Source organism: Macaca thibetana, chromosome 11 (assembly GCF_024542745.1).
Source record: "Macaca thibetana thibetana isolate TM-01 chromosome 11, ASM2454274v1, whole genome shotgun sequence".
NCBI classification, from domain to species: Eukaryota; Metazoa; Chordata; class Mammalia; order Primates; family Cercopithecidae; genus Macaca; species Macaca thibetana.
The window spans coordinates 36522944-36548681 of NC_065588.1; the positions used below are offsets into that span (position 1 = coordinate 36522944).

Below are 25738 nucleotides of genomic sequence, written 5' to 3' on the forward strand. Positions count from 1 at the left end.
CCATCACTGACTCAATTCACTCAGGTAAAAATATTATAGTCATCCTTGATGGTTCTCTTTTTTTTTTTTTTGTACCTCCCATATCTAAACAAGGCCTGTTAATGCTACTTCCAATACATATCCTGACCCTATCCACTATTCTCAGTCTCTTTTATCACAATTTTAACCCAAGCCACTCATAAATTATCTGAACTTCTGAAATTACCTCATAATTGTTCTTCTTAATTCTATAATGCACCCCTGCCATGTATTTTCTACAAAGTGTAAAGAGAGATTTTAAATGTATATCAATTCTATGCTATTTCTCCCCTGTTTAAAATTATAGCCCCTTGCATTTAGAAAAATCTTCAATCTCCCTCCCTGATTCATAAACATTTCACTTGCTCCTATATATCTGACCTTAACTTATAATATTCCCCACCTCAGCTCCCATTATCCAGCTATACTCAACTTCTAGCTCTGCTTTTCTAGCAAGCATAGCTCCATTAGACTTATGACCTTTGTACTGGCTGTTACCTCTGCCTGGAACGCCATTCGCCTAGAGCTTCACTAGTAAGTTGCTTCTTGTTATCAGACTTCAAAATAAAGAGCATCTTCTCAGAGAAGCCTTTACTATCCAGACAGTCTAAAATAGAATATTCCATTTGCTTAGTATCAATTCACTTTATATTAATGCTCTGAAGCTTTTCTTGTTTGTGAATTTGGTTATTGGTTGGCTTGTTATTTTATTTATGTCAACCTCTCTCTTCCCACTAGAATGTCCCATGGAGCAGAGAACCATTTATCTGCATCCCCTTAGAACAGCAACTTAATCTTGCTTTAGTTTCTATTTTATAAAAAAGTAATACTATGTATCTCATAGAATTATTCAAATGGTAAAGTGAGGTGATACTTATAAGTTGCTGACAACTTCTTTGACACACAATAGGGATATTGGATAAATTATTTTTATGAAAATAAACAAACAGAAAGAAGTTATGCTAGAGCTGGCACAGTGAAGATCACTGTGGTCCCAGGTACTCAGGAAGATTACTTGAACCCAGGAGTTTGTGATCAGCCTGGGCAACAAAGTGAGACTCTTTTTGTTAAAAGAAGTTACAATGTAGCAAAAAGAAAAGTATGAAATAATATGGTGGTTATGGAGATGAAGAGGTATAAAAGCTGTACTAGAGAAACAAAGCCACACGAGTCTTAAAGGTTAACCAAGGACCAAGATAGCTATTAACATCATTCTGTTTTGACTATGTGTTTGTGACAGGGGCAACTGGATCATCAACTGGGGAGACAGAGACAACTAGAGCATCAGCTAAATTAACAGGGAATTATGGACAATCATCTGAAATACCAGGGACAACTAAATCATCATCTGATGTTTCAGGGACATTGGGGCCATCAGATATAACATCTGGACCATCAGTTGCAGTGACAAGGACTTCTGAACAATCGTCAGGAGTCACAGAGACATCTGAACTATCACTTGGAGTATCAGGGACAACTGGGCCATTAGCTGAAATATCAGGGACAACCAGACCATTAGTTTCAGGATTAAGGACAACTGTATCATTAGCTGGAGGATCAGGGACAACTGGACCTTCATCAAGAGAATCAGTGACAACTAGACCATTAGCTGAAGGTTTAGGGACAAGTGGACAATCGTTTACAGGATCAAGAACACCTGGATTATCAGCTACAGAACTAGGTACAACTGTGTCTTTTACTGGAGGATTAGGTACAAGTAGATCATCTGCTAGAGAAATAGGGACAACTGGACCATCAGCTGATGGGTCAGGACTATTTGTTGTGAGATCAGGGACAACTAGATTATCAGCTGGAGTGACAAGAGCAACTGAAACATCACCTGGAGTGACAGGAACAACTACACGATCAGTTGAAGACTCCAGAACAACTGGACCATCTGTTCTAGTGACAGGAACAACTGGACAATCAGGCCAAGGATCAGGGACAACCGGAAAATCTATTATAGAATCAGGATCAGGGACAAATGGACCAACATCTGCAGGATTAGGAACAACTGCACCATCAGCCAGAAGATCAGGTACCACAAGACCATCAGTTGGAGGAACTGGGACAACTGGACAATCAGGTGCAGAATCAGGAACAACTGAACCATCAGCTAGAGTGACAGATGTAACTGGAACATCAGCAACATCAGCTGAAGTATCAGGAAGAATTGAACCATCAGCTACAGGATCAGGTACAAGTAGACCACTAGGTGAAACAGCAGGTACAACTGTACCATCAGTGGAAGGATCAGAGGCAACTGGACCATCTGTCATTGGATCAGAAACAACTAGACTATCAGTTAGAGGATCAGGGACAACTGGAACTTCATCTGGAGGTTCAGGTGCAACAAGATCATCGGGTGGAGGAATGGGGACAACTGGACAATCAACTGCAAGATCAGAAACAACTGGACCACTTTTTGGATTGACAGAAACATTTGGACAATCCTCTACAGTGACTGGGACATCTTCAAATTCAGCTGGAGTAACAACATCTGAAGAATCACCTGGAGTGGCAATGACAACAGGACTATTGGTTGAAGGGTCAGCTACAACTCGACCACCTCTTTTAGAATCAGAGACAATTGGACCATCAGCTGGAGTAACAGTGACATCTGGACAATCAGCTAGAATGACTGGGGCAACTCGACCATCAGTAGGAGTGACAGGAACAACTGGACCAGCAAGTAAAGGATTAGGGACAATTAGACCATCTGTTGTAGGATTAGAGACTACTGAACCATTAGCTGAAGGATCAGGGACAACTGGATCACCTATTGTAGGAGAGACAACTGTACCATCAGCTAGAGTGAGAGTTACATCTGGATATTCAGATAGAGTGACTGGGGCAACTGAACCATTGGCTGGAGTAACAGGAACCACTAAACAATCTGTTGTAGGATCAGTGACAACTGGACCATCAGTTACAGGAGTAGAGACAACTGTAAAAACTTCATCTGGAGGATTAAGTACAACCACATCATCAGTTGGAGGAACAAGGACCACTGGACAATCACCTGAATCATCAGCTGGAGTGACAATGACATCTGGACAATCAGCCAGAGTGACTGGGGCAACTGGACCATCAGCTGGAGAGACGGGAACAACTGGACCATCAACTGAAGGATCAATTGCAACTGTACCATTTATTACTGGATCAGAAATAACTAGACCATTATATATAGGATCAGGGACAACTGGAACTTTATCTGGAGGTTCAAGTACAACAAGAACATCAGATGGAGCAACAGGGACAACCAGAAAATCAACTGCAAGATCAGAAACAACTGGACCCCTTTCTGGATTGACAGGAACATCTGGGCAATTGGCTGGAGTGACTGGGACATCTTCAAAATCAGCTGGAGTAACAGTGACATCTGAAAAATCAGCTGGAGTTGCAGCGACAACAGGATCATTTGTTGAAGGATCAGTCACAACTGGACCACTTCTTTTAGAATCAGAGACAACTAGATCATCAGGTAGAGTGACAGTGACATCTGGACAATCAGCCAGAGTGACTGAAACAGTTGGAGCATCAGCTGGAGTGATAGGAACAACTGGACCATCAACTGAAGGATCAGGGGCAACTGGACCATCCGTTGTGGGATCAGGAACAACTAGACCATTAGCTGGTGAATCAGGTACAACTGAATCATCAGTTGGAGTGACAGGGACAAGGCCATCATCAGGAGGATCAGGGACAACTGAGTCATCATCAAGAGAATCAGCAACAACTGGACCATCAGATGAAGGATCAGGAACAACTGGACTATCACCTGGAGTGACAGTGACATCTGGACAATCAGCTAGAAAGACTGGGACAACTGGAGCACCAGCTGGAGTTACAGAAACAACGAGATCATCTGTTGTCAAATCAGGGACAACTGGACCATCTGTTACAGGAACAAGGACAACTGTAACTTCATCTGGAGAATCAGGTACAACAAGATCATCAGGTGGAGAAACAGAGACAACTGGCCAATCAGCTGTAAAATCAGGGACAGCAGAATCATTTACTGGGTTGACAAGAACATCTAGGCAATCAGCTGGAATGACTGGGACATCTGCACAATCAGCTGGAGTGGCACTAACAGGTCATTTTGTTGAAGGATTAGTGACAACTGGTTCATCTACTGTAGGATTAGAGACAACTAGACCTTCAGCTGTAGGATCAGGAACAACTGGACCTCCTGTTGTAAAAGCACAGACAATTGGACCATCAGCTGGAGTAACAGTGACATCTGGACAATCAGCTAGAATGACTGGGGCAACTCGACCATCAGTAGGAGTGACAGGAACAACTGGACCAGCAAGTAAAGGATTAGGGACAATTAGACCATCTGTTGTAGGATTAGAGACTACTGAACCATTAGCTGAAGGATCAGGGACAACTGGATCACCTATTGTAGGAGAGACAACTGTACCATCAGCTAGAGTGAGAGTTACATCTGGATATTCAGATAGAGTGACTGGGGCAACTGAACCATTGGCTGGAGTAACAGGAACCACTAAACAATCTGTTGTAGGATCAGTGACAACTGGACCATCAGTTACAGGAGTAGAGACAACTGTAAAAACTTCATCTGGAGGATTAAGTACAACCACATCATCAGTTGGAGGAACAAGGACCACTGGACAATCACCTGAAATATCAGGGGCAACAGGACCATTTACTGGATTGACAGGGACATCTGCACAATCAGCTGGGGTGACAATGACATCTGTCCAATCAGCTGGAGTGGTAGTAACAACAGAACTAGATGTTGATGGCTCAGGGACAACTGGAAAATCTCTTGTAGGATCAGGAACAACTGGATTATCAGCTGAAGCTATAGGGACAACTGGACCATCAACTGAAGGATTAGAGAAAACTGGACCATCTATTACTGGATCAGGAACAACCATACCATTAGTTACAGAATCACGGACAACTGGAACTTCATCTGGAGGACAGGGTACAACGAGTCTATTAGTTAGAGGAACAGAGACAACTGGACAATCAGTTTCAGGATCAGCGACAACAGGGCCAGTTATGGGATTAACGGAAAACTCTGGTCCATCAGCTGGAGTGACAGTGACACCTAGACAATCACCTACAGTGACTCAGACAACTGGGTCATCAGCTGCAATATCAGGAACCACTGTACAATCTCTTACAGTATCAGGGACAGTTAGACCATCATCTGGACAAACAGAAAAAACCGGATCATCAGTTGAAGAATCAGGGACAGCTGAACCATCAGCTGTAAGGTCAGGGACTACTGGACCAACAGCTGGAGTGAAACATACAAATGGGCCATCATCAGGTGGAGTGACAGGGATAACTGGGTCATCACCTGGAGTGACGGGGATAACTGGATCATCTGCAAGATCAGGGACAAGTATCCCATCTGCTGGAAAAACAGGAACAACTAGAACATCAGTTGAAGAATCAAGGACAACTGGACCATCAGCTGGAATAACAGGTACAAATGGACTATCAGCTGGAGTGACAGGGACAACTGGATCATCACCTGGAGTGACAGGGATAACTGGACCATCAGCTGGCATGACAGGGACAACTGGACCATCAGCAGAAGTGACAGGAAAAACTGGACTATCAGCTGGAGTGATGGGGACAACTGGTCCATCAGCTGAAGTGACAGGGCTACCTGTAGTATCAACTGGGGTGACAGGGACAATTGGATCACCAGCTGGAGTGACAGGGACAACTGCAGTATCAGCTGGAGTAACAGGGACAACTGGACTATCAGCTGAAGCAACAGGGATAACTGGACTATCAGCTGGGGTGACAGGGACAACTGGACTATCTGCTGGTGTGACAGAGACAATTGGACTATCAACTGGGATGATAGGGACAATTGGATCATCAGCTGGAGTGGCAGGGACAAGAAGACTATCAGCTGAAGTGACAGGGACAACTGGACAGACAAGTGGTGTGACAGGGTCAACTGGACTGTCACCTGGGGTGACAGGGACAACTGCACAGTCAGTTGAAGTGACAGGGACAATAGGACAATCTGTTGGGGTGACAGGGACAGCTAGATCATCAGCTGGAGTGACAGGGATAATTGGACTATCAGCTGGACTGACAGGGACAAGTGGACTATCAGCTGGGGTCACAGGGACAACTAGACAGTCAGCTGGTGTGACAGGGTCAACTGGACTATCAGCTGGGGTGACAGGGACAACTGGACAGTCAGCTGAAGTGACAGGGACAACTGAACAATCTGTTGGAGTGACAGGGACAACTAGATCATCAGCTGGAGTGACAGGGATAACTGGACTATCAGGGGGAGTGACAGGGACAAGTGGACTATCAGCTGGGGTGACAGGGATAACTGGGCTATCAGCTGGGGTGAGGGGGACAACTGGACAGTCAGGTGAAGTGACAGGGACAACTGGACAATCTGTTGGAGTGACAGGGACAGCCAGATCATCAGCTGGAGTGACAGGGACAATTGGATCACCAGCTGGAGTGACAGGGACAACTGTACTATCAGCTGAAGCGACGGAGACAACTGAACAATCTGTTGGAGTGACAGGGACAACTAGATCGTCAACTGGAGTGCCAGGGACAACGGGACTATCAGCTGAAGCGACAGGAACAACTGGACCATCAGCTGAGGTGACAGGGACAACCAGACTATCAGCTAGAGTGACAGGGACAACTGGACAATCTGTTGGAGTGACAGGGACAACTAGATCATCAATTGGAGTGACAGGGATAACTGGACTATCAACTGGAGTGACAGGGACAAGTGGACTATCAGCTGGGGTGACAGGGATAACTGGACTATCAGCTGGGGTAACGGGGACAACTGCAGTGACAGGGACAATTGGATCCCCAGTTGGAGTGACAGGGACAACTGGACTATCAGCTGAAGCAACAGGGACAACCAGACCATCAGCTGAAGTGACAGGGACAACTGGACAGACAAATGGTGTGACAGGGTCAACTGGACTGTCACCTGGGGTGACAGGGACAACTGCACAGTCAGTTGAAGTGACAGGGACAATAGGACAATCTGTTGGGGTGACAGGGACAGCTAGATCATCAGCTGGAGTGACAGGGATAATTGGACTATCAGCTGGACTGACAGGGACAAGTGGACTATCAGCTGGGGTCACAGGGACAACTAGACAGTCAGCTGGTGTGACAGGGTCAACTGGACTATCAGCTGGGGTGACAGGGACAACTGGACAGTCAGCTGAAGTGACAGGGACAACTGAACAATCTGTTGGAGTGACAGGGACAACTAGATCATCAGCTGGAGTGACAGGGATAACTGGACTATCAGCTGGAGTGACAGGGACAAGTGGACTATCAGCTGGGGTGACAGGGATAACTGGGCTATCAGCTGGGGTGAGGGGGACAACTGGACAGTCAGGTGAAGTGACAGGGACAACTGGACAATCTGTTGGAGTGACAGGGACAGCCAGATCATCAGCTGGAGTGACAGGGACAATTGGATCACCAGCTGGAGTGACAGGGACAACTGAACTATCAGCTGAAGCGACAGAGACAACTGAACAATCTGTTGGAGTGACAGGGACAACTAGATCGTCAACTGGAGTGACAGGGACAACTGGACTATCAGCTGAAGCGACAGGAGCAACTGGACCATCAGCTGAGGTGACAGGGACAACCAGACTATCAGCTGGGGTGACAGGGATAACTGGACTATCAGCTGGGGTAACGGGGACAACTGCAGTGACAGGGACAATTGGATCCCCAGTTGGAGTGACAGGGACAACTGGACTATCAGCTGAAGCAACAGGGACAACCAGACCATCAGCTGAAGTGACAGGGACAACCAGACTATCAGCTGGGGTGACAGGGATAACTGGACTAACAGCTGGGGTGAAAGGGACAACTGGATCATTAGCTGGGGTGACAGAGATAACTGGATCATCAACTGGGGTGACAGGGAAAACTGGATTATCAGCTGGAGTGACAGGAAAAACTACAGTATCAGCTGGAGTAACAGGGACAACTAGACTATCAGCTAAAGCAACAGGGATAACTGGACTATCAGCTGGGGTGACAGGGACAACTGGACTATCTGCTGGGGTGACAGAGACAATTGGACTATCAACTGGGGTGACAGAGACAATTGGATCATCAACTGGAGTGACAGGGACAACTGGACAGTCAGCTGGTGTGACAGGATCAACTGGACAGGCAGCTGAAGTGACAGGGACAACTGGACAATCTATTGGAGTCACAGGGACAGCTAGATCATCAACTGGAGTGACAGGGATAACTGGACTATCAGCTGGACTGACAGGGACAAGTGGACTATCAGCTGTGGTGACAGGGATAACTGGACTATCAGCTGAAGTGACAGGGACGACTAGACTGTCAACTGGGGTGACAGGGAAAACTGGACAGTCAGCTGAAGTGACAGGGACAATAGGACAATCTGTTGGAGTAACAGGGACAGCTAGATCATCAGCTGGAGTGACAGGGATAACTGAACTATCAGCTGGAGTGACAGGGATAACTGGACTATCAGCTGGAGTGACAGGGACAAGTGGACTATCAGTGGGGGTGACAGGGATAACTGAATTATCAGCAGAAGGGACAGGGACAACTGGACTATCATCTGAAGAGACAGGGAAAACTGGATCATCAGCCGGAGTTACAGGAACAACTGGACCATCAGCAGAAGTGACAGGAGAAACTGGACTATCAGTTGGAGTGACGGGAACAACTGGCCCATCAGCTGAAGCGACAGGGCTACCTGTAGTATCAGCTGGTGTGACAGGGATAATTGGATCACCAGCTGCAGTGACAGGGACAACTCGGCTATCAGCTGTGGTGACAGGTATAAATGGACTATCAACTGAGGTGACAGGGACAACTGGACTATCAGCTGGGCTGACAGGGACAACTGGACTATCTGCTGGGGTGACAGAGAAAATTGGACTATCAACTGGGGTGACAGGCACAATTGTATCATCAGCTGGAGTGACAGGGACAACAAGACTGTCAGCTGGAATGACAGGGACAACTGGACAGTCAGCTGGTGTGACAGGGTCAACTGGACTATCAGCTGGGGTGACAGGGACAACTGGACACTCAGTTGAAGTGACAGGGACAACTGGACAATCTGTTGGGGTGACAGGGACAGCTAGATCATCAGCTGGAGTGACAGGGAAAACTGGACTATCAGCTGGACTGACAGGGACAAGTGGACTATCAGCTGTGGTGACAGGGAAAACTGGACTATCAGCTGAGGTGACAGGGACAACTGGATTATCAGCTAGGGTGACAGGGACAACTAGACAGTCAGTTGGTGTGACAAGGTCAACTGGACTATCAGCTGAGGTGACAGGGACAACTGGACAGTCAGCTGAAGTGACAGGGACAACTGGACAATCTGTTGGAGTGACAGGGACAACTAGATCATCAACTGGAGTGACAGGGATAACTGGACTATCAACTGGAGTGACAGGGACAAGTAGACTATCAGCTGGAGTGACAGGGACAACTGGACCATCAGCTGGGGTGGTGGGGACAACCGGACAGTCAGCTGAGGTGACAAGGACAACTGAACAATCAACTGCAGTGACAGGGACAATTGAATCACCAGTTGGAGTGACAGGGACAACTGGACTATCAGCTGAAGCAACAGGGACAACCAGACCATCAGCTGAGGTGACAGGGACAACTGAACTATCAGCTGGGGTGACAAGGGTAACTGGACCATCAGCAGAAGTGACAGGGACAACTGGACCATTGGCTGGAGTGACACAGACAACTGAATTATCAGCAGAAGTGACACGGACAACTGGACTGTCAGCTGAGGTGACAGGGAAAACTGGATCATCAGCAAGAGTGACAGGAATAACTAGACCATCAGCAGAAGTGACACGGAAAACTGGGCTATCAGCTGGAGTGATGGGGACAACTGGACCATCAGTTGAAGTGACAGGGACAACTGGATCATCAGCTGGAGTGACAGGGACAACTGGGCCATCAGCTGGAGTGACAGGGACAAGTGGACTATCAGCTTCAGTGGCAGGGACAACTGGCCCATCAGCTGAAGCAACAGGGCTACCTGTAGTATCAGCTGGGGTGACAGGGACAATTGGATCACCAGCTGGAGTGACAGGGACAACTCAGCTATCAGCTGTGGTGACAGGGATAACTGGACTATCAACTGAGGTGACAGGGACAACTGGACTATCAGCTGGGGTGACAGGGATAGCTGGACTCTCAGCTGGGGTGACAGGGATAACTGGACCATCAGCTGGAGTGACAGGGATAACTATAGTATCAGCTGGAGTAACAGGGACAACTGAACTATCAGCTGAAGTTTCAGGGATAACTGGACCATCAGCTGGGGTGACAAGGACAACTGGACTATCTGCTGGGGTGACAGGGATAACTGGACTATCAGCTGGGGTGACAGGGACAACTGAACAGTCAGCTGAAGTGACAGGGACAACTGGACAATCTGTTGGAGTGACAGGGACAACTAGATCATCAACTGGAGTGACAGGGACAAGTGGACTATCAGTTGGGGTGACAGGGATAACTATCAGTTGGGAAGTGACAGGGACAAGTGGACTATCAGTTGGGGTGACAGGGATAACTGGACTACCAGCTGGGGTTACAGGAACAACTGGACAGTCAGCTGAAGTGACAGGGACAACTGGACAATCTGTTGGAGTGACAGGGGCAACTAGATCATCAGTTGGAGTGACAGGGACAATTGGATCACCAGCTGGAGTGACAGGGGCAACTATTTCATCTGCAAGATTAGGGACAAGTATACCATTAACTGGAAAAACAGTAACAACTAGAACATCAATTGAAGAATCAATGACAACTGGACCATCAGCTGGAATAACAGGTACAAATGGACTATCAGCTGAAGCGACAGGGACAAATGAAATACCAGCTGGGGTGAGAGGAACAACTGGACAGTCAGCTGAAGTGACAGGGACAACTGGACAATCTGTTGGAGTGACAGGGGCAACTAGATCATCAGCTGGAGTGACAGGGACAATTGGATCATCAGCTGGAGTGACAGGGACAATTGGATCACCAGCTGGAGTGACAGGGACAACTCGGCTATCAGCTGTGGTGACAGGGATAACTGGACTATCAGCTGAGGTAACAGAGATAACTGGACTATCAACTGGGGTGACAGGGATAACTGGAACATCAGCTGGAGTGACAGGGACAACTACAGTATCAGCCGGAGTAACAGGGACAACTGGACTATCTGCTGGGGTGAGAGAGACAATTGGTCTATCAACTGGGGTGACAGGGACAATTGGATCATCAACTGGAGTGGCAGGGACAACAAGACTATCAGCTGGAGGGACAGGGACAACTGGACTGTCAGCTGAAGTGACAGGGACAACTGGACAATCTGTTGAAGTGACAGGGACAGCTAGATCATCAGCTGGAGTGACAGGGATAACTGGATTATCAGCTGGACTGACAGGGACAAGTGGACTATCAGCTGTGGTGACAGGGATAACTGGACTATCGGCTGGGGTGACAGGGATAACTGGACCATCAGCTGGAGTGACAGGGGCAACTACAGTATCAGCTGGAGTAACAGGGACAACTGGACTATCAGATGAAGTGACAGGGATAACTGGACTATCAGCTGGAATGACAGGGACAACTGGACTATCTGCTGGGGTGACAGAGACAATTGGACTATCATCTGGGGTGACAAGGACAATTGGATCATCAGCTGTAGTGGCAGGGACAACAAGACTATCAGCTGGAGTGACGGGGACAACTGGACTATCAGCTGGAGTGACGGGGACAACTGGACTATCAGCTGGAGTGATGGGGACCACTGGACTATCAGTTGGAGTGACAGGGAAAACTGGACTATCAGCTGGAGTGACAGGGACAACTGGACCATCAGTTGGAGTGACAGGAATAACTGCACTATCAGCTGGAGTGACAGGGACAAGTGGACTATCAGCTGGAGTGACAGGGAAAACAGGGCTATCAGCTGGAGTAACAGGGAGAACTGGGCCTTCAGCTGAAGCAACAGGGAAAACTGGACTATCGGCTGGAGTGACAGGGATCACTGGACCATTTGCTGAAGTGACAGGGACAACTGGACTATCAGGTGGGGTGACAGGGACAACTGGTTCATCAGCCAGGGTGACAGGGACAACTGGATTATCTGCAAAATCTGGGACAAGTATACCATCAGCTGGAAAAACAGGAACAACCAGAACATCAGTTGAAGAATCAAGGACAACTAGACCATCAGCTGGAATAACAGGTACAAATGGACTATCAGCTGAAGTGACAGGGTCAACTGGACCATCAGCTGGAGTGACGGGGACAACTGGACCATCAGCTGGAGTGACAGTGACAACTGGACTATCAGCTGGAGTGACGGGGACCACTGGACCATCAGCTGGAGTGACGGGGACAACTGGACTATCAGGTGGGGTGACAGGGACTACCAGATCATTAGCTGGGGTGACAGGGACAACTGGATCATCTGCAAAATCTGGGACAAGTATACCATCAGCTGGAAAAACAGGAACAACCAGAACATCAGTTGAAGAATCAAGGACACTAGACCATCAGCTGGAATAACAGGTACAAATGGACTATCAGCTGAAGTGACAGGGTCAACTGGACCATCAGCTGGAGTGACGGGGACAACTGGACCATCAGCTGGAGTGATGGTGACAACTGGACTATCAGCTGGAGTGATGGGGACCACTGGACCATCAGCTGGAGTGATGGGGACAACTGGACTATCAGCTGGGGTGACAGGGACTACCAGATCATTAGCTGAGGTGACAGGGACTACCAGATCATTAGCTGGGGTGACAGGGACAACTGGATCATCTGCAAAATCTGGGACAAGTATACCATCAGCTGGAAAAACAGGAACAACCAGAACATCAGTTGAAGAATCAAGGACAACTAGACCATCCGCTGGAATAACAGGTACAAATGGACTCTCAGGTCAAGTGACAGGGACAACTGGACCATCAGTTGGCACAACCACTGTAACAGGAAGAACAGGAGAGCCAGGAAGTGAGGTTACAGTCCCTGAAGGCAAGTCTAGTTAGCTAAAGATAGGTCATTTAATATGAACAACGTAATTTTTGGTCTTCCAGACTTGAATCTGTGTAAATTTATCACAATTAAATATGTTATTAAGAACTCAAATTGGTGAACAATGAGGGGGCTTTCCAGAATATTAGACTTTTTGGGTTTATGTTTTCATGGGGGCTACTGTAGGTGTTGGCAAGGGATGCACAGCTGGAGCACCAGACTCTGGGGCCACTACAGTTGGGAACCCAGCAGGCATGGCTCACCTGGGTACTCTGGTGTGGTTCAACATAAGCCTGGCTAAGACCTCCAATTATGATTGTAAGATGAATCAATTATGATTTAACCAATGACCTAAATTGGGGAGAAATGATTAAGAGATGACCTAGATTTATTGATATCTAAATTCGAATTTTACATAAGGGGCAGTAAGTTCATTATATTTACTAAGATGAACCATGTAAAGCTGATAATCAAGTAGTGCTTTAACCAGGCAAAACTGAAGAACCATATGTAACCAGCCCTGGAGCAGATGAAAGCAGGACCAGATTAACCACACCTGGAAAATCAGGCAAGTGGGGTTGGAAGAATTTGGTCGCAACTGTAGCTCAACGTAAGGTTTTCTTTTTTTTCTTCTTTTTCTTTTTTTCTTAAGACAGAGTCTCACTCTCACCCAGGCTGGAGTGCAGTGACAAGATCTCAGCTCACTACAATCTCCGCCTCCCAGGTTCAAGCAATTCTCATGCGTCAGTCTCTCAAATAGCTGGGATTACAGGCACGCACCACTGTGCCCGGCTATTTTTTAATTTTTATTTTATTTTAGTTTTAGTAGAGACAGAGTTTCACTGTGTTGGCCAAACTGGTCTCGAACTCCTGACCTCAAATGATCTGCCCGCCTTGGCCTCCCAAACCGAACATAAGGTTTTCTGGTCAATGTAATTATGGTAATGAGTATATTGTAAATAAGGAAATTAGAAAGTCAGATCCAAATCATCTATTAGGTTTGTGCAAAAGTAATGGCAAAAACCATAATTACTTTTGCACCAACCTAATAGTATTTAGGACCTTAAATTTTGTTAGGTGTTTTAGGACTAGGATGGAAGGAAAACAAATTATCTGTCTTTACAGTGCTGATTTTATCAGGAAACAAACCTTACATGAAGAAGCTTAAAGCAAGAAAATATTTCAGCACTTTTTGGGCAGCCAGGAACTGTTATGAGATGTGTAAACATGTCACTAATTTTCACAGCAACTACTGAGATAAGTGCTATTTTTGTTCACATTTTCAAATGAGGAAGTCAAGGAGAAGTTTAGTTAGCTGCTGTAAGTGATAATGTACACCAGGAAGGTCTGTCCTCAGAGCCTATTCCTTACCTTCTACACCATCCTCCCTCTTGTGGCAGTGGGTATAAACTAGAGCAGAAAGGAAATATATTCCCTGGAGGGGATATCTCGATGGAGTCTCAGATATGCCAAATGCCAACCTCCCAAAGAAAATCAGATTAATGAAAAGTCTACTATACCAGAAGTATTTGGACATTTTCTATTATAACAGCAGTGTCTCACATTTACTGTTAAATTAAATGTTGTTTAATTATTTTTATTGTCATCTGTGTGTCAGGCACTGTGATAAGTGTGTGGGCACAGAAGTGAATGAGTCTGACAGGGTCACTGCTCTCAGGACATCCTGTCTAGTGGGGGATTTAGCCAGTAAGAGAAAAGTATCTCAATAGTATTAAAATTAATGTTAAGTGCTAAGAATAAGGTGAGGGTGCCAGGAAAGTGACTTTCCACCTGGTGTCCCAAAGAATGAAGAAGCAGTAGTCAAAGAGGATAAGACAGGGAGGGAAATGCTAAGAAGAGCTCCATGGGGGAAATCACAGGCTCTTAGAAAGTTTAAGGTGGAAAGAGGCCAGGGTTCCCAGCGCCCTGTTAGGAAGCCAGAGGGTGTACAAAATAAGCCCAGAGAAGTCAGAAGGACCCTGATCACATAGAACAGAGCCTTGCCACACACGTTAAGGATTGTAGACTTGTTGCTAAGAGCTGAGGGAAGTTAACTGAAGGTGTGAGACAGAAGAGTGACATGATCAGGATTCCCATTTTTAAAAGATCAGTAAGACTGCAAATGTGAAGAATTGTGTAAGGCGAGAACGGAAGCAGAGAAATTTGTTAGGAAGTTATTGCTCAATCAAGGTAAGAGGCAATGGTTTAAAATAAATTATGGTGGTGGATGGAAAGAAAGGGAAAAGTTCAAAACCTATTTTTGGAGAACCATCAAGGGGATTTGGCAGTGGTTTGATGGGGATTTTGTTAAGGGTATTTTTCAGGTTAATATTTAGTTGCTGGGATGGTGTTTCTATCAATTATTAAAATAGGGACTGTGAAGGAGCAGCAGTTTGTGGTGGGAAGATCATAGGTTCATGTTTGAAAGTTGAATTTGAGATGTTAGGGAGAAGTCCATATGAAAATTTCGAATTATTCTACTAAGATTCTTTTTCATTTGTTTTAAATTCAGCTACAACTGGAGTGCCTGCTGCAACTTCCCTAGGAGCTGAAGGTGAAAGCATAGCTTCCACATCAGGTACTGGAACCACAACTGGGCTCAAAGTAGTTATGTTGATAAATATCTGGATAGTGCTTCAATAAAATAAGAACACTGCTCCTGACTTTACGCTTTTTAATCTCAGTTGCCACGGGAGCCATCCCTGGGTCAACAATTGCACCAGGAAGTACCACTACTGGTAAGTAAGCAGGGGGATGTCAGATGTGTTTTTGATTTTTTTCATGCTCATTGCTTATTTTAAAACAGCAATATCATTAATAATAATAATGCCAGTTAATTACAATGTCTTTAAATATATTATCTCATAAATTACTTGAATGAACATGATTATCTCATTTTGCTCATGAGGAACTTAGGCAAAGATATTACCTAAGTTGATAGGTTTCTACAGCACACCAAATGGTGAAATCAATATTTTTCTTGATTGTTTATTGATTCCAAAACTGTGCTCTTCAATGTGATGCCTTCCTTTGCTAAAGCAAAATATACAGTGATATTTAATTACCCTTCAATAGGCTGGGTGCAGTGGCTCATGCCTGTAATCCCAGCACCTTGGGAGGCCGAGACGGGTGGATCACGAGGTCAAGAGATGGAGACCATCCTGGTCAACATGGTGAAACACCATCTCTACTAAAAATATAAAAATTAGCAGGGCATGGTGGCGCATGCCTGTAGTCCCAGCTACTCAGGAGGCTGAGGCAGGAGAATCGCTTGAACCCAGAAGGCGGAGGTTGCAGTGACCCGAGATCAGGTCACTGCACTCCAGCCTGGGCAACAGAGCGAGACTCCATCTCAAAACAAACAAACAAACAAACAAACAAAATCATCAATAAAGCTCGCTTTTAAAATCACAAAGCTTAAATGTTTCCCATTTCTAACTAAAAGAATTGGAGCAGCAGGTAAGAAAAATAAGTTTTTTAATGTAATAAACTACGGCACTTCCTATTCTGAAATAAGATTCGGAGAATTTTATTTGACAAAACTATAACATTATTGTTTTATAAGTCCAAATTTTATAACTTTCCTTTTTTAAAAAAGATTCACAAATACTTACAGGGCAATTTCTTTTTCCTAACACTGAGTAAATTGACAGAATTATTATTTCAAGGCTACAGTATATTATTGTTTAAGGTTCTCAACTAGTAATATACTTAGTATGACAGTACTTGAGAAATACGTCATTTCTCAATGTGCAAGTCCCTAACAGAACCCCGACTCTAATGACTACATTGTTCATTAATAGTTTAAGGAATAGAATGCTTACCTTTTTTTTTTTTTTCTGATGAAGATTTATGCCACATTATTGTAACTACTGTTATAAAGTCTCCTGTGTAAATTAATTTTACCAACTGATCGCTAGAAAATAATTCAATAATTTAATTCAAACTAAATTTGTATTAATTATTTATTCAATCTATGGTTATGCAAATGTAAACAAATTGGCATGATTCATATTATATATTGAGCAACATAATTATAAGTTAACACATGGCCACAAACAGGTAGCCATTGGGACACGGTGTGTAACTATTGAGGCACAGTATGTATTTTATCATTTTTGGCATTTTATAATTTCAAGACAGCTTTAATTAAATGTAACCAAATAACAATTACCTGTGTATAAATATTTTGCTTGGAAAAAAGGCAGTGGTTTTTTTTTCAGTTTGATAATCTGTAATCATAGAAATCATACATGATTCTTTAAAAGAGCACTTTACAATATGTCTCACAAGAGAACACTTAATCTGACTTAAATTTCTAAGATAAGCCTCTGTGGGAAATAACATCTGTTTTTTAAACAAAATTTAATTATCAAGGCATTTGACCCACTGAAGCAAATTTTTTAAATGAAATTCAAATAAATTCTTTAATTTAAATATGGATTTAATTTATCCTTTAGTAAGCTCAGTTAGAATTCCACCACAACTCATTGTAGGTAAGCTGAAATTCAATGACATGAAAATTTATTTCAGTACAATGTGCTTGAAATATAATTTCTATTTTTTTCCATTTGAGCACTGAAAAACATTTAAAGGATTGTGTGTGACATGCTTCTCAAATTATAACCTAACATACAAATTAATCTTTGTAAATGGAAATTAATCAAATATATACATTTATAAATATATTTGTTTTTAAATTTCAGTGCCATCAAAACAGCCTGAAGTAGCAGGTGAGAAAATATGAGATTACAAATGTGCATTTGAAAAAATAATGTTACATTAATGGAATAGAACACATGGTACCAGAAGTCTTTATTATCTGATTAATAAAACATGAACTTCAAATTTGATTTTTGTAGCATAGGGCTTTTGATTTTTCTATTCTCATGTCTTCTTAAATCATAATAAAGGTGTATTGAATCCTTTATATAATACTTAAATTCTACACTGATTGTATACAAGTATACAAACTCAGACAAACCAAAAAAACTCCCAAAACATCTCCCCTATTAAAAAGAGGTAGCACCATATTTCTCAGCATATTAATAGTCACCTACTATTTACAAGAAAACTATTTAGCTTTTAATGTATCCTGGTATCTCTTTTTTAAACTTAAAAACAGTTTTAAAAGATAAGCAAAAGTAGCCGACTTTTTGTTGTTGTTTTGGGTTTTTTGTTGTTTTTGTTTCGTTTTTGGAGACAGGGACTTGCTCTGTCGCCCAGGTTGGAGTGCAGTGGCACGATCTTGGCTCACTGCAACCTCCAACTCCTCGGTTCAAGCGATTCTCTTGCCTCAGCATCCTGAGTAGCTGGGATTACAGGTGTGCGCTACCATGCCCGGCTAATATTTTGCATTTTTTTTAGTAGAGATGAGGTTTCACTATGTTGGCCAGGCTGGCCTCAAACTCCTGACTTCAGGTGATCTGCCCAACTCGGCCTCCCAGAGTGCAGGGATGACAGGCATAAGCCACCACAGATGGCCTAGAAGCTGATTCTTTAGAATATCTCACTTTGAAAAAAAAAAAATTTCTCCTTCTGATCCTTTTAGCGCTTACATTGGAATATAAGTTCCATGAAAACAGGCATTTTTGTCTTATTTTTCACTGATTTAAAACCTCTTTATGGCCCTTATCTGATGAGGTGATTGATTTCAATACTTGTCTCCCTGATCCACTAAATTCTACCTTTGTTGAAAGGGGACCAAGTCTTATGTATCATTAATGTCTTACCTGGGGAGCTTTGCATATAACGAACACTCAATACAGCTGAAATATGTTTAGCTTTCATTCACTATCTCATTTGGATAATGTAGGCATTATTTTTCCTAATTTGCTGGTAAGGAAACTGAGGTTCAGAGATTTTTAACCTGTTTAAAACCACACAACTCTTTTGATTCCAACACCTGAGCTCTTTCTACTCCTCTACATTTCCTTTAGTCTAGACTATTGTAGGCAAGTTTCCTCTCTTCCAGTTTTCTCTATTCTCAGATGTGTTCTATCTGAAACAGCAGTCAGTGGTCCTCTATTGACTGTTATCTCTGTTCATATCATTTCTGTCATCAATCCATGGTAGCAGCTACCCATTTCCCTTCAAGTAAATTCTAAGTGCTGTAGTGTAATATTAGAGCTTTTGGAGACTCCATCTACTTTCCAAAGTTCTCATTAGCCCCCTTTACATAACAACTTTTAGCCTCACTTGAATTAGTTGGTGGCACTGTTAGAAGTTCCTTTATAAAATGTTACAAACTGATCACTAGGAAGTTGTTTTCTCACTGAATTTGAGCTAAATTTCCAGTTATTTTTCACTCATTCTATGTTTATACAACACATATTGCTATGTTTCCCTAAACCTTGGCTCTCACTATGTCTTCTGCCTGATGTTCCCTTCCTGGACTTCACATAGACAAATCCTAAGCAATAGTAAAGATCTAGATGCTGTCTTTTCCAGAAAGCCTTCTTTGACCCCATTAAGGAGTAATGCTCAGCAGTTTCTCGTTGTCTCAGGTACTCAGTATAAACTGTCTTTTGTAGTAGAGAGCTGAGGCATACTGAGATCAAACTAGGTGAACACAAGAGAAGATCATCTTTCATCTTTGTCAGGGAAGGCCAGGAAAGGACGTCTCAAGTAGAGAACGTTGCCACTCCCTGTGATTTACAAATGGAATAGTTCAAGCAGAAAAACTCATAGAATTATAGATTTTTTAAGTACCCAGAAAAGGCTACTTGTTATAGCAAAGAACACACAGATGGCATCTAGATTCAGATGTTCTCATGGCAGAATGAGTCAGTGACCTCTGGACTTTTTGTGTTTCAGGTACCACTGGGGTAACCACTGGCACAACTCTTGCCCCTAGAAGTTCTAACACAGGTGAGAACAAGCTGAGTGGAATCTTCCCATTGGAACTTCTTTCAAGGAGCTATCTCCTCAGGTTTTATTTCTAGGCAAAATTATCACTATAATAATCCCAAATCCTTAATGTCTTCCCAATTGTGTCTTTGTTCTTCTCCTCATCCTCAGAGGCCACAAGTTCCTAGGAGGAAGTAGAATCTCTGCAGGTGGAATAGCTCCAGCTCAGCCTGCTAAGCCATTACTGCATTTTTGATCATCTTTCATTAAGCAGTGTTGCCTAAAATGTAGCCACACTACTTTATTCCATAAACTAAACCTTTTAAAAATGCAAAACAGTTACTAGGTAATAAATGTCAAGCTTGAGGAGCCTGACTTCCTTCTACCTCAAGGAGCTCATTCCATGCCCTAAGAAGTCAAGTCCCTGGCCACTGGATATACATGTACTGAGAAAACTTCCATTTCCAAGCACTGAATCTCAAAGACACTAAAGCATCTAGAATGTTGTCAGAAAATTTGCTATAAGAAAGAGATGCTACATTGGAAACACAGATAAATTTTTGCCATTGGAAAGCTCAAAGAAAGCGCATCCTAATATATTGTAAGAAATACTCATTTTTGAAAAAGCAATGCCCTAGTCACGGCATGTGGACCACCATTTCTTTATTTCAGGAACTTTTGGTAGTATTTCTGGGAAAACCCTCAAACCTGGAACTTATGTCTCAGTAAGTCACCACATACCAGGACATCCTGGAGGGAGCCACTTAGGTAATACAGTTGACCCAGCATGCTTTTCTTTTTCTTTTCTTTCCTTTTCTTTTCTTTTCTCTTTTCTTTTCTTTTCTTTTCTTTTTTCTTTCTTTGTTTCTTTGTTTCTTTGTTTCTTTCTTCTTTCTTTTTCTTTCTTTACTTTCTCCTTCCTTCCTTCCTTCCTTCCTTCCTTCCTTCCTTCCTTCCTTCCTTCCTTCCTTCCTTTCTTCCTTCCTTCCTTCCTTCCTTTCTTCTTTCCTTCTTCCCTCCCTCCCTCTCTCTTTTCTTTCTTTCTCTCTTTCTTTCTTTCTTTCTTTCTTTCTTTCTTTCTTTCTTTCTTTCTTTCTTTCTTTCTTTCTTTCTTTCTCTCTCTCTCTCTCTCTCTCTCTCTCTCTCTCTCTCTCTTTCTTTCTTTCTTTCTTTTTCTTTCTTTCTTTGAGATAGGGTCTCACTCTGCTCCCTAGGCTGGAGTACAGGGGCATGATCTTGGCTCACTTCAGCCTTGACGTCTTAGGCTCTGGTGATCCTGCCACCTCAGCCTCCCAAGTAGCTGGGACTACAGGCTCTTTTTTGTAGAGACAGGGTTTCACTATGTTGCCCAGTCTGGTCTCCAACTCCTGGACTCAAGTGATCTGCCAGCCTCGGCCTCCCAAAGTGTGGAATTATAGATGTGATCCACGAGACCCAACCGTCCAGCATGTTCTTACTTCATTCCTTTCTTTTCTTTCTCAGAGGCTACAACTGCTACAGGGACTCCTGGAGCAGGACTGTCAGGCGGTGAGTGTTCTCATTCCAAGACTTTGGGTTCTGTTGATTCATTGTTTGGGATTGCAGCTTAAAACAGAAGAATACGAAGGTTGAGGACACATTTTATGCAAGGCTAAGTCAAATTGTGAATCCCTCTGGAACTGACATTTTCATGACCCTCCGACAAGTGTGCCTGAGTCCTGGCTTTCAGAACTAGTTCTCTGAAGTCAGGAATGAGACCGTCATTGCTTTAAAGTTCACACAATTTTTTTTTTTTCCACAGGCACCACTATCATTTCTTCTGAAGTCAGTACCAGTTCAGAAGTTTCCAACACAGGTAAAATTCCATAAAGAAAATGTAGGCTGGCTCTTACTCGTTTATGAGTTTTGTGCATGTGTATGTGTATGCATGGGTATGCTTTAGGGATGCATGAAATCAACCACAAAAGTATCACAGAGATATTTATAAAGAACTTTATCTTTCATTTTCCTTCCTCTGTAGTCATCCCTGGTACACCAGGAAGACGTAACAGGAAGTGAAACAGGCAGGCATGAAATGAGCCCCCATCCCTCTGTCAGCAGACTAGAATGTAAGGGTGTTCACTGGCAAGTTGCCTGTGAATAAATGGGCCAAGGAGATGAAATGAGAGGACACTCTTAATTTAGCATTTGCACCGTTTATAACATTAAGTCCTGAGAAATGCCCTTTTAGTTGCTTCCATGATGAATTTGCTAAATTTGCTTTTCTTGTTTTAGGTATCACTGGAGTAGGACTCTGAGACATCTGTTGAAACAGGAATTTCCAACACAGGTAAAGTTGAAAGAAAACCATCTCTATGGATGCGCAGATGAAATGATGTTTTTTGTAGGTTGTTCTGATGAATAACACAAAATCTCTCTTCCCTCTATCGCAAGTCCCCAGAATTTACAATTCCAAATCATGTCTCAGAGGCCACAATTTCCGCAGAACACATTGGCACCACTGAAGCTTCATTCACAATAGGCGAGAAGGAGCAACTCATGTCTTTCTTGTTATCACTGATTTTGACACTCATAGCGAGACTAGAGAGAGGAGGATTCTGGAAAGCAGTTTGTATTTACTTTACTAATATACTACATTTTTGGCCAACAAATTCTTTATAAGTTTAGACATTTTTCCAGAAAAGCTACTAATTACAGAGTGCAGAATCATACTTCTAATCCTGGAAGATAGGACAATTATACTGATTGTTCTGAGTAACTTCTGCTGTGAGATTACAAACATTAGAAGCTTTTAGAAGAGGAGGGGGTGATAAAACTTGCTGAGAAACACAGAGGAGCTACAAGAACCCAGGAAACACACCTGCCCTGTGTTAGTGCTTCCTTTTCACAAATGAAGAGCTAAATATTTTCACAACGTCTGGAGTTCTCAGCACACTCATGGCATTCTCAGCAACCACCCCACAGCAGGCACCACTCTTGCATCTGACAGCCAAGACACAGGGAGGAGAACAGGGGAGCATGGGAGAAACCCACATTGTCCTCCTGACCGAGAATACTAGGAAGATTATCACAGGTTGAGAACATTGTCACTTTGGTTGCTTTGGTAATAAAATGGTTAGTAAGAAAATACACAGGGCTCATCACCAGGGAAGAGCTAGGGAAAGTGCTAGTTAGATATAAGTTAGGTTTAGATTCTTTCTAGAGGCAGGTCTGTAGGAAAGAAAGATTAATCACCATGGTGATCCCAGTCCTCTTGGTGTTTCATCTACGACTGGGGTGGCTCCTGGCACAACCCTTGCCCCTGGCAGTTCCAGGACAGGTGAGTCTGCAGGTTGGCAGGGAACTCTTCAGAGCTCCTCCCATAATTTGATGTCTTCTCTGGTGCTTGTCTTTTTAAGAGTAATATCTTATTCATTTCATAGTGATTGAATATTTTTCAAATATGTCTTTTCTGTTTTTCTGTCTCTCAGAAGTCACAACTTCCATAGGAGGAAGTACATCAACAAGAGGTGGAATAGCCACAGGTGAGCATTGCTGGGTCATTGCATTCATTTGCCAGTAATATTCAATAAAGACTGTGGTGCGAAATGAATCCATGTGACTGGATTCTCCCATATTGAGTACTGATCAAGAAATTACCGTTGTTCGTTGATGAAAGGTCGGAAACTCAAATTTCATTCTTATTTCCTGTGCTGTAAGCAGGTTCTCTTTCCACACCCAAGGCAGTCATCAGTCATTTGATTGACAGTTACATAGATGATCTAGAGATAGCCCCCATCTCCCTGTTTCAGAACTCTAGAAAAAAAAGAGACGCGATAAGTAAAAATGTCTTTGGTAGATATACTGTGGGAAGGATATTATATGAGAAATACACAGATGTCCTTTTAGCATTCAAAACCCAGTTTACTGACATATTGAATAAGAATATAGATTTTATTAATCTATTTGCTTGTTGCCCATTACCCACTTTCTTAATACCATGGTGGCTTCTTTAGAGAGACTCTGGAACTTGGGAATGACAACACAGGATAGTCCAAAAGCATACTGGGCTGCTACACCTTGGCTGCTCAGACGACAGGCTCCTAGGGCTACATAACCCTGTATGTCTTCATACTGCAGTCTTTATTGTTGCTTTATTTTCTCTCAGAAGCCACAGGTTCCTCAAGAGGGGTCAGGACCACTGGATCAGAAGCTCCAGGAGGTAAGCTTCATCAGTCCCAGGCTTCAGAATTCTCATCCTTGCCCTGTTGTGGGGTGCTGAGGTGAACACATAAATGAGAATGAGGGCCAAGGAAAGACAATTACTTCTTAACTGGAAGCACAACGTGTATTCTGATCTTCTGAGTTGTTCTGCTAAAGAATTTCAGAAACTGGTTGTATTAGTTTATTCTCACAGTGCTTTAAGGAACTACCTGAGACAGGCTGTATGGAGGCGTGGCTGGGGAGGCATCAGGAAACTTACAATCATGGTGGAAGGCAAAGGGGTAGCAAGTACATCTTCACTTGGTGACAGGAGAGAGAGAGTGAAAGAGAAAGTGCTACACACTTTTAAAGAAGCAGTTCTCGTGAGAACTCACTATCACAAGAACAGCAAGGGGGAAATCCAGCCTCTTTGATCCAATCAGCTCCAACCAGGTTCCTTCCCCCAACACTGGGGATTATAATTCAACCTGAGATTTGAGTGGGGACTGAGAGTCAAACCTTATCACTGAGTTATCTAAGTCAGGCATTGCTCCATTTCCTGTGTGACAACTTTAGTACTCTGGACACCTGGCTGAGGCCCACTGACCTGCAGCAGCCTCCTCAGAACCCCCAATTCTTTCATTCTGCCCCTCATGATTCCAAAGTACTATCACCTGCTGACATCTATTGAACATATTTATTACACTTGTTTATTTTCTGTGTTCCCTCTCCCACAAATGGAAATCTCACAAGGCAGAGACCGTTGTTTGTTCTTTTCACTGAGAAGAGAATGTCAGGTACAAAGGATTGCTTACAGCATATAAGATGAGTGACAAGTATATGCTTATTTTGAGTGTCACTCTGTTTACTTCAACAGCTACGACCACGGTTTCACCTGTTACCAGCAGCAGTTCACAGGGTCCCAAGCCAGGTAAGATGAACTACTTAAAATCACCAGCGGGAGGTATAAATATCTCATAGAAGTATATTATTATACATCCGATTATCACAATATTGTCAATTACACAAACAAGAACATTTAGAATGTTCAAGACATTTTTCCTCCTCCAGGAACACCAGGAAACTACATCACTGAAAGTGAAGTTAGTAAAGTGAATTTAAGTATCCTTCTTTTTTAAATTGAATTTAAGCTATTACTGTTTTTGAATAAGCTGCAGGGGAAAGGATAATCCGTAGCAAATCATCTGTCAATAGTTGGGGAAAAATTATTCATTGTTAATTTCCTTCAGAAACCAGAGCTCTTAGGAAAGGTCTTCTAGTGGTTCAGGAACCCACTGATGATTCCAGTATTATTTGTCCTATTAGCTCCTTTATTTTTCTCTTTTTAGGTACTTCTGGAGAATTCTCTGGGACAACCATTTCATCTGGAGGCTTCCACACAGGTAGTTGAATGGGAATGAGTTCCTCATCTGGAATGCATGATAACTTTGCAGAGCTGCAATAAAAAACTAGCACTGTGATAGTTTTCCACAGTATCTCAGATTCCCCAGACCTCTTTATTTTCTTCTTTTCTCAGAAGCCACAACTCTCACAGGAGGTAGGGGCAGTACTGGAACTGAATCCAGAGCAGGTGAGGTGGAGCAGCTCATGATTTGGGATTTACCGTGAATCATGACTC

At 43.3% G+C, this 25738-nt stretch overlaps 1 protein-coding gene across 1 annotated transcript in view; it reads left to right on the forward strand.

Annotated features, from left to right (window-relative positions):
- MUC19 (mucin 19, oligomeric) overlaps window positions 1–25738 on the forward strand; it is a 189176-nt gene that overhangs the window by 87740 nt on the left and 75698 nt on the right. Inside the window, 17 exon segments of the mRNA XM_050749984.1 lie at window positions 1259–2608; window positions 3041–6201; window positions 9358–12468; window positions 12594–12978; window positions 15602–15667; window positions 15774–15827; window positions 19906–19959; window positions 20611–20667; window positions 21421–21465; window positions 21719–21772; window positions 22192–22208; window positions 22210–22246; window positions 23183–23236; window positions 23388–23441; window positions 24065–24118; window positions 25449–25502; window positions 25637–25690. Coding sequence (XP_050605941.1) covers window positions 1259–2608; window positions 3041–6201; window positions 9358–12468; window positions 12594–12978; window positions 15602–15667; window positions 15774–15827; window positions 19906–19959; window positions 20611–20667; window positions 21421–21465; window positions 21719–21772; window positions 22192–22208; window positions 22210–22246; window positions 23183–23236; window positions 23388–23441; window positions 24065–24118; window positions 25449–25502; window positions 25637–25690 — 8661 coding nt within the window.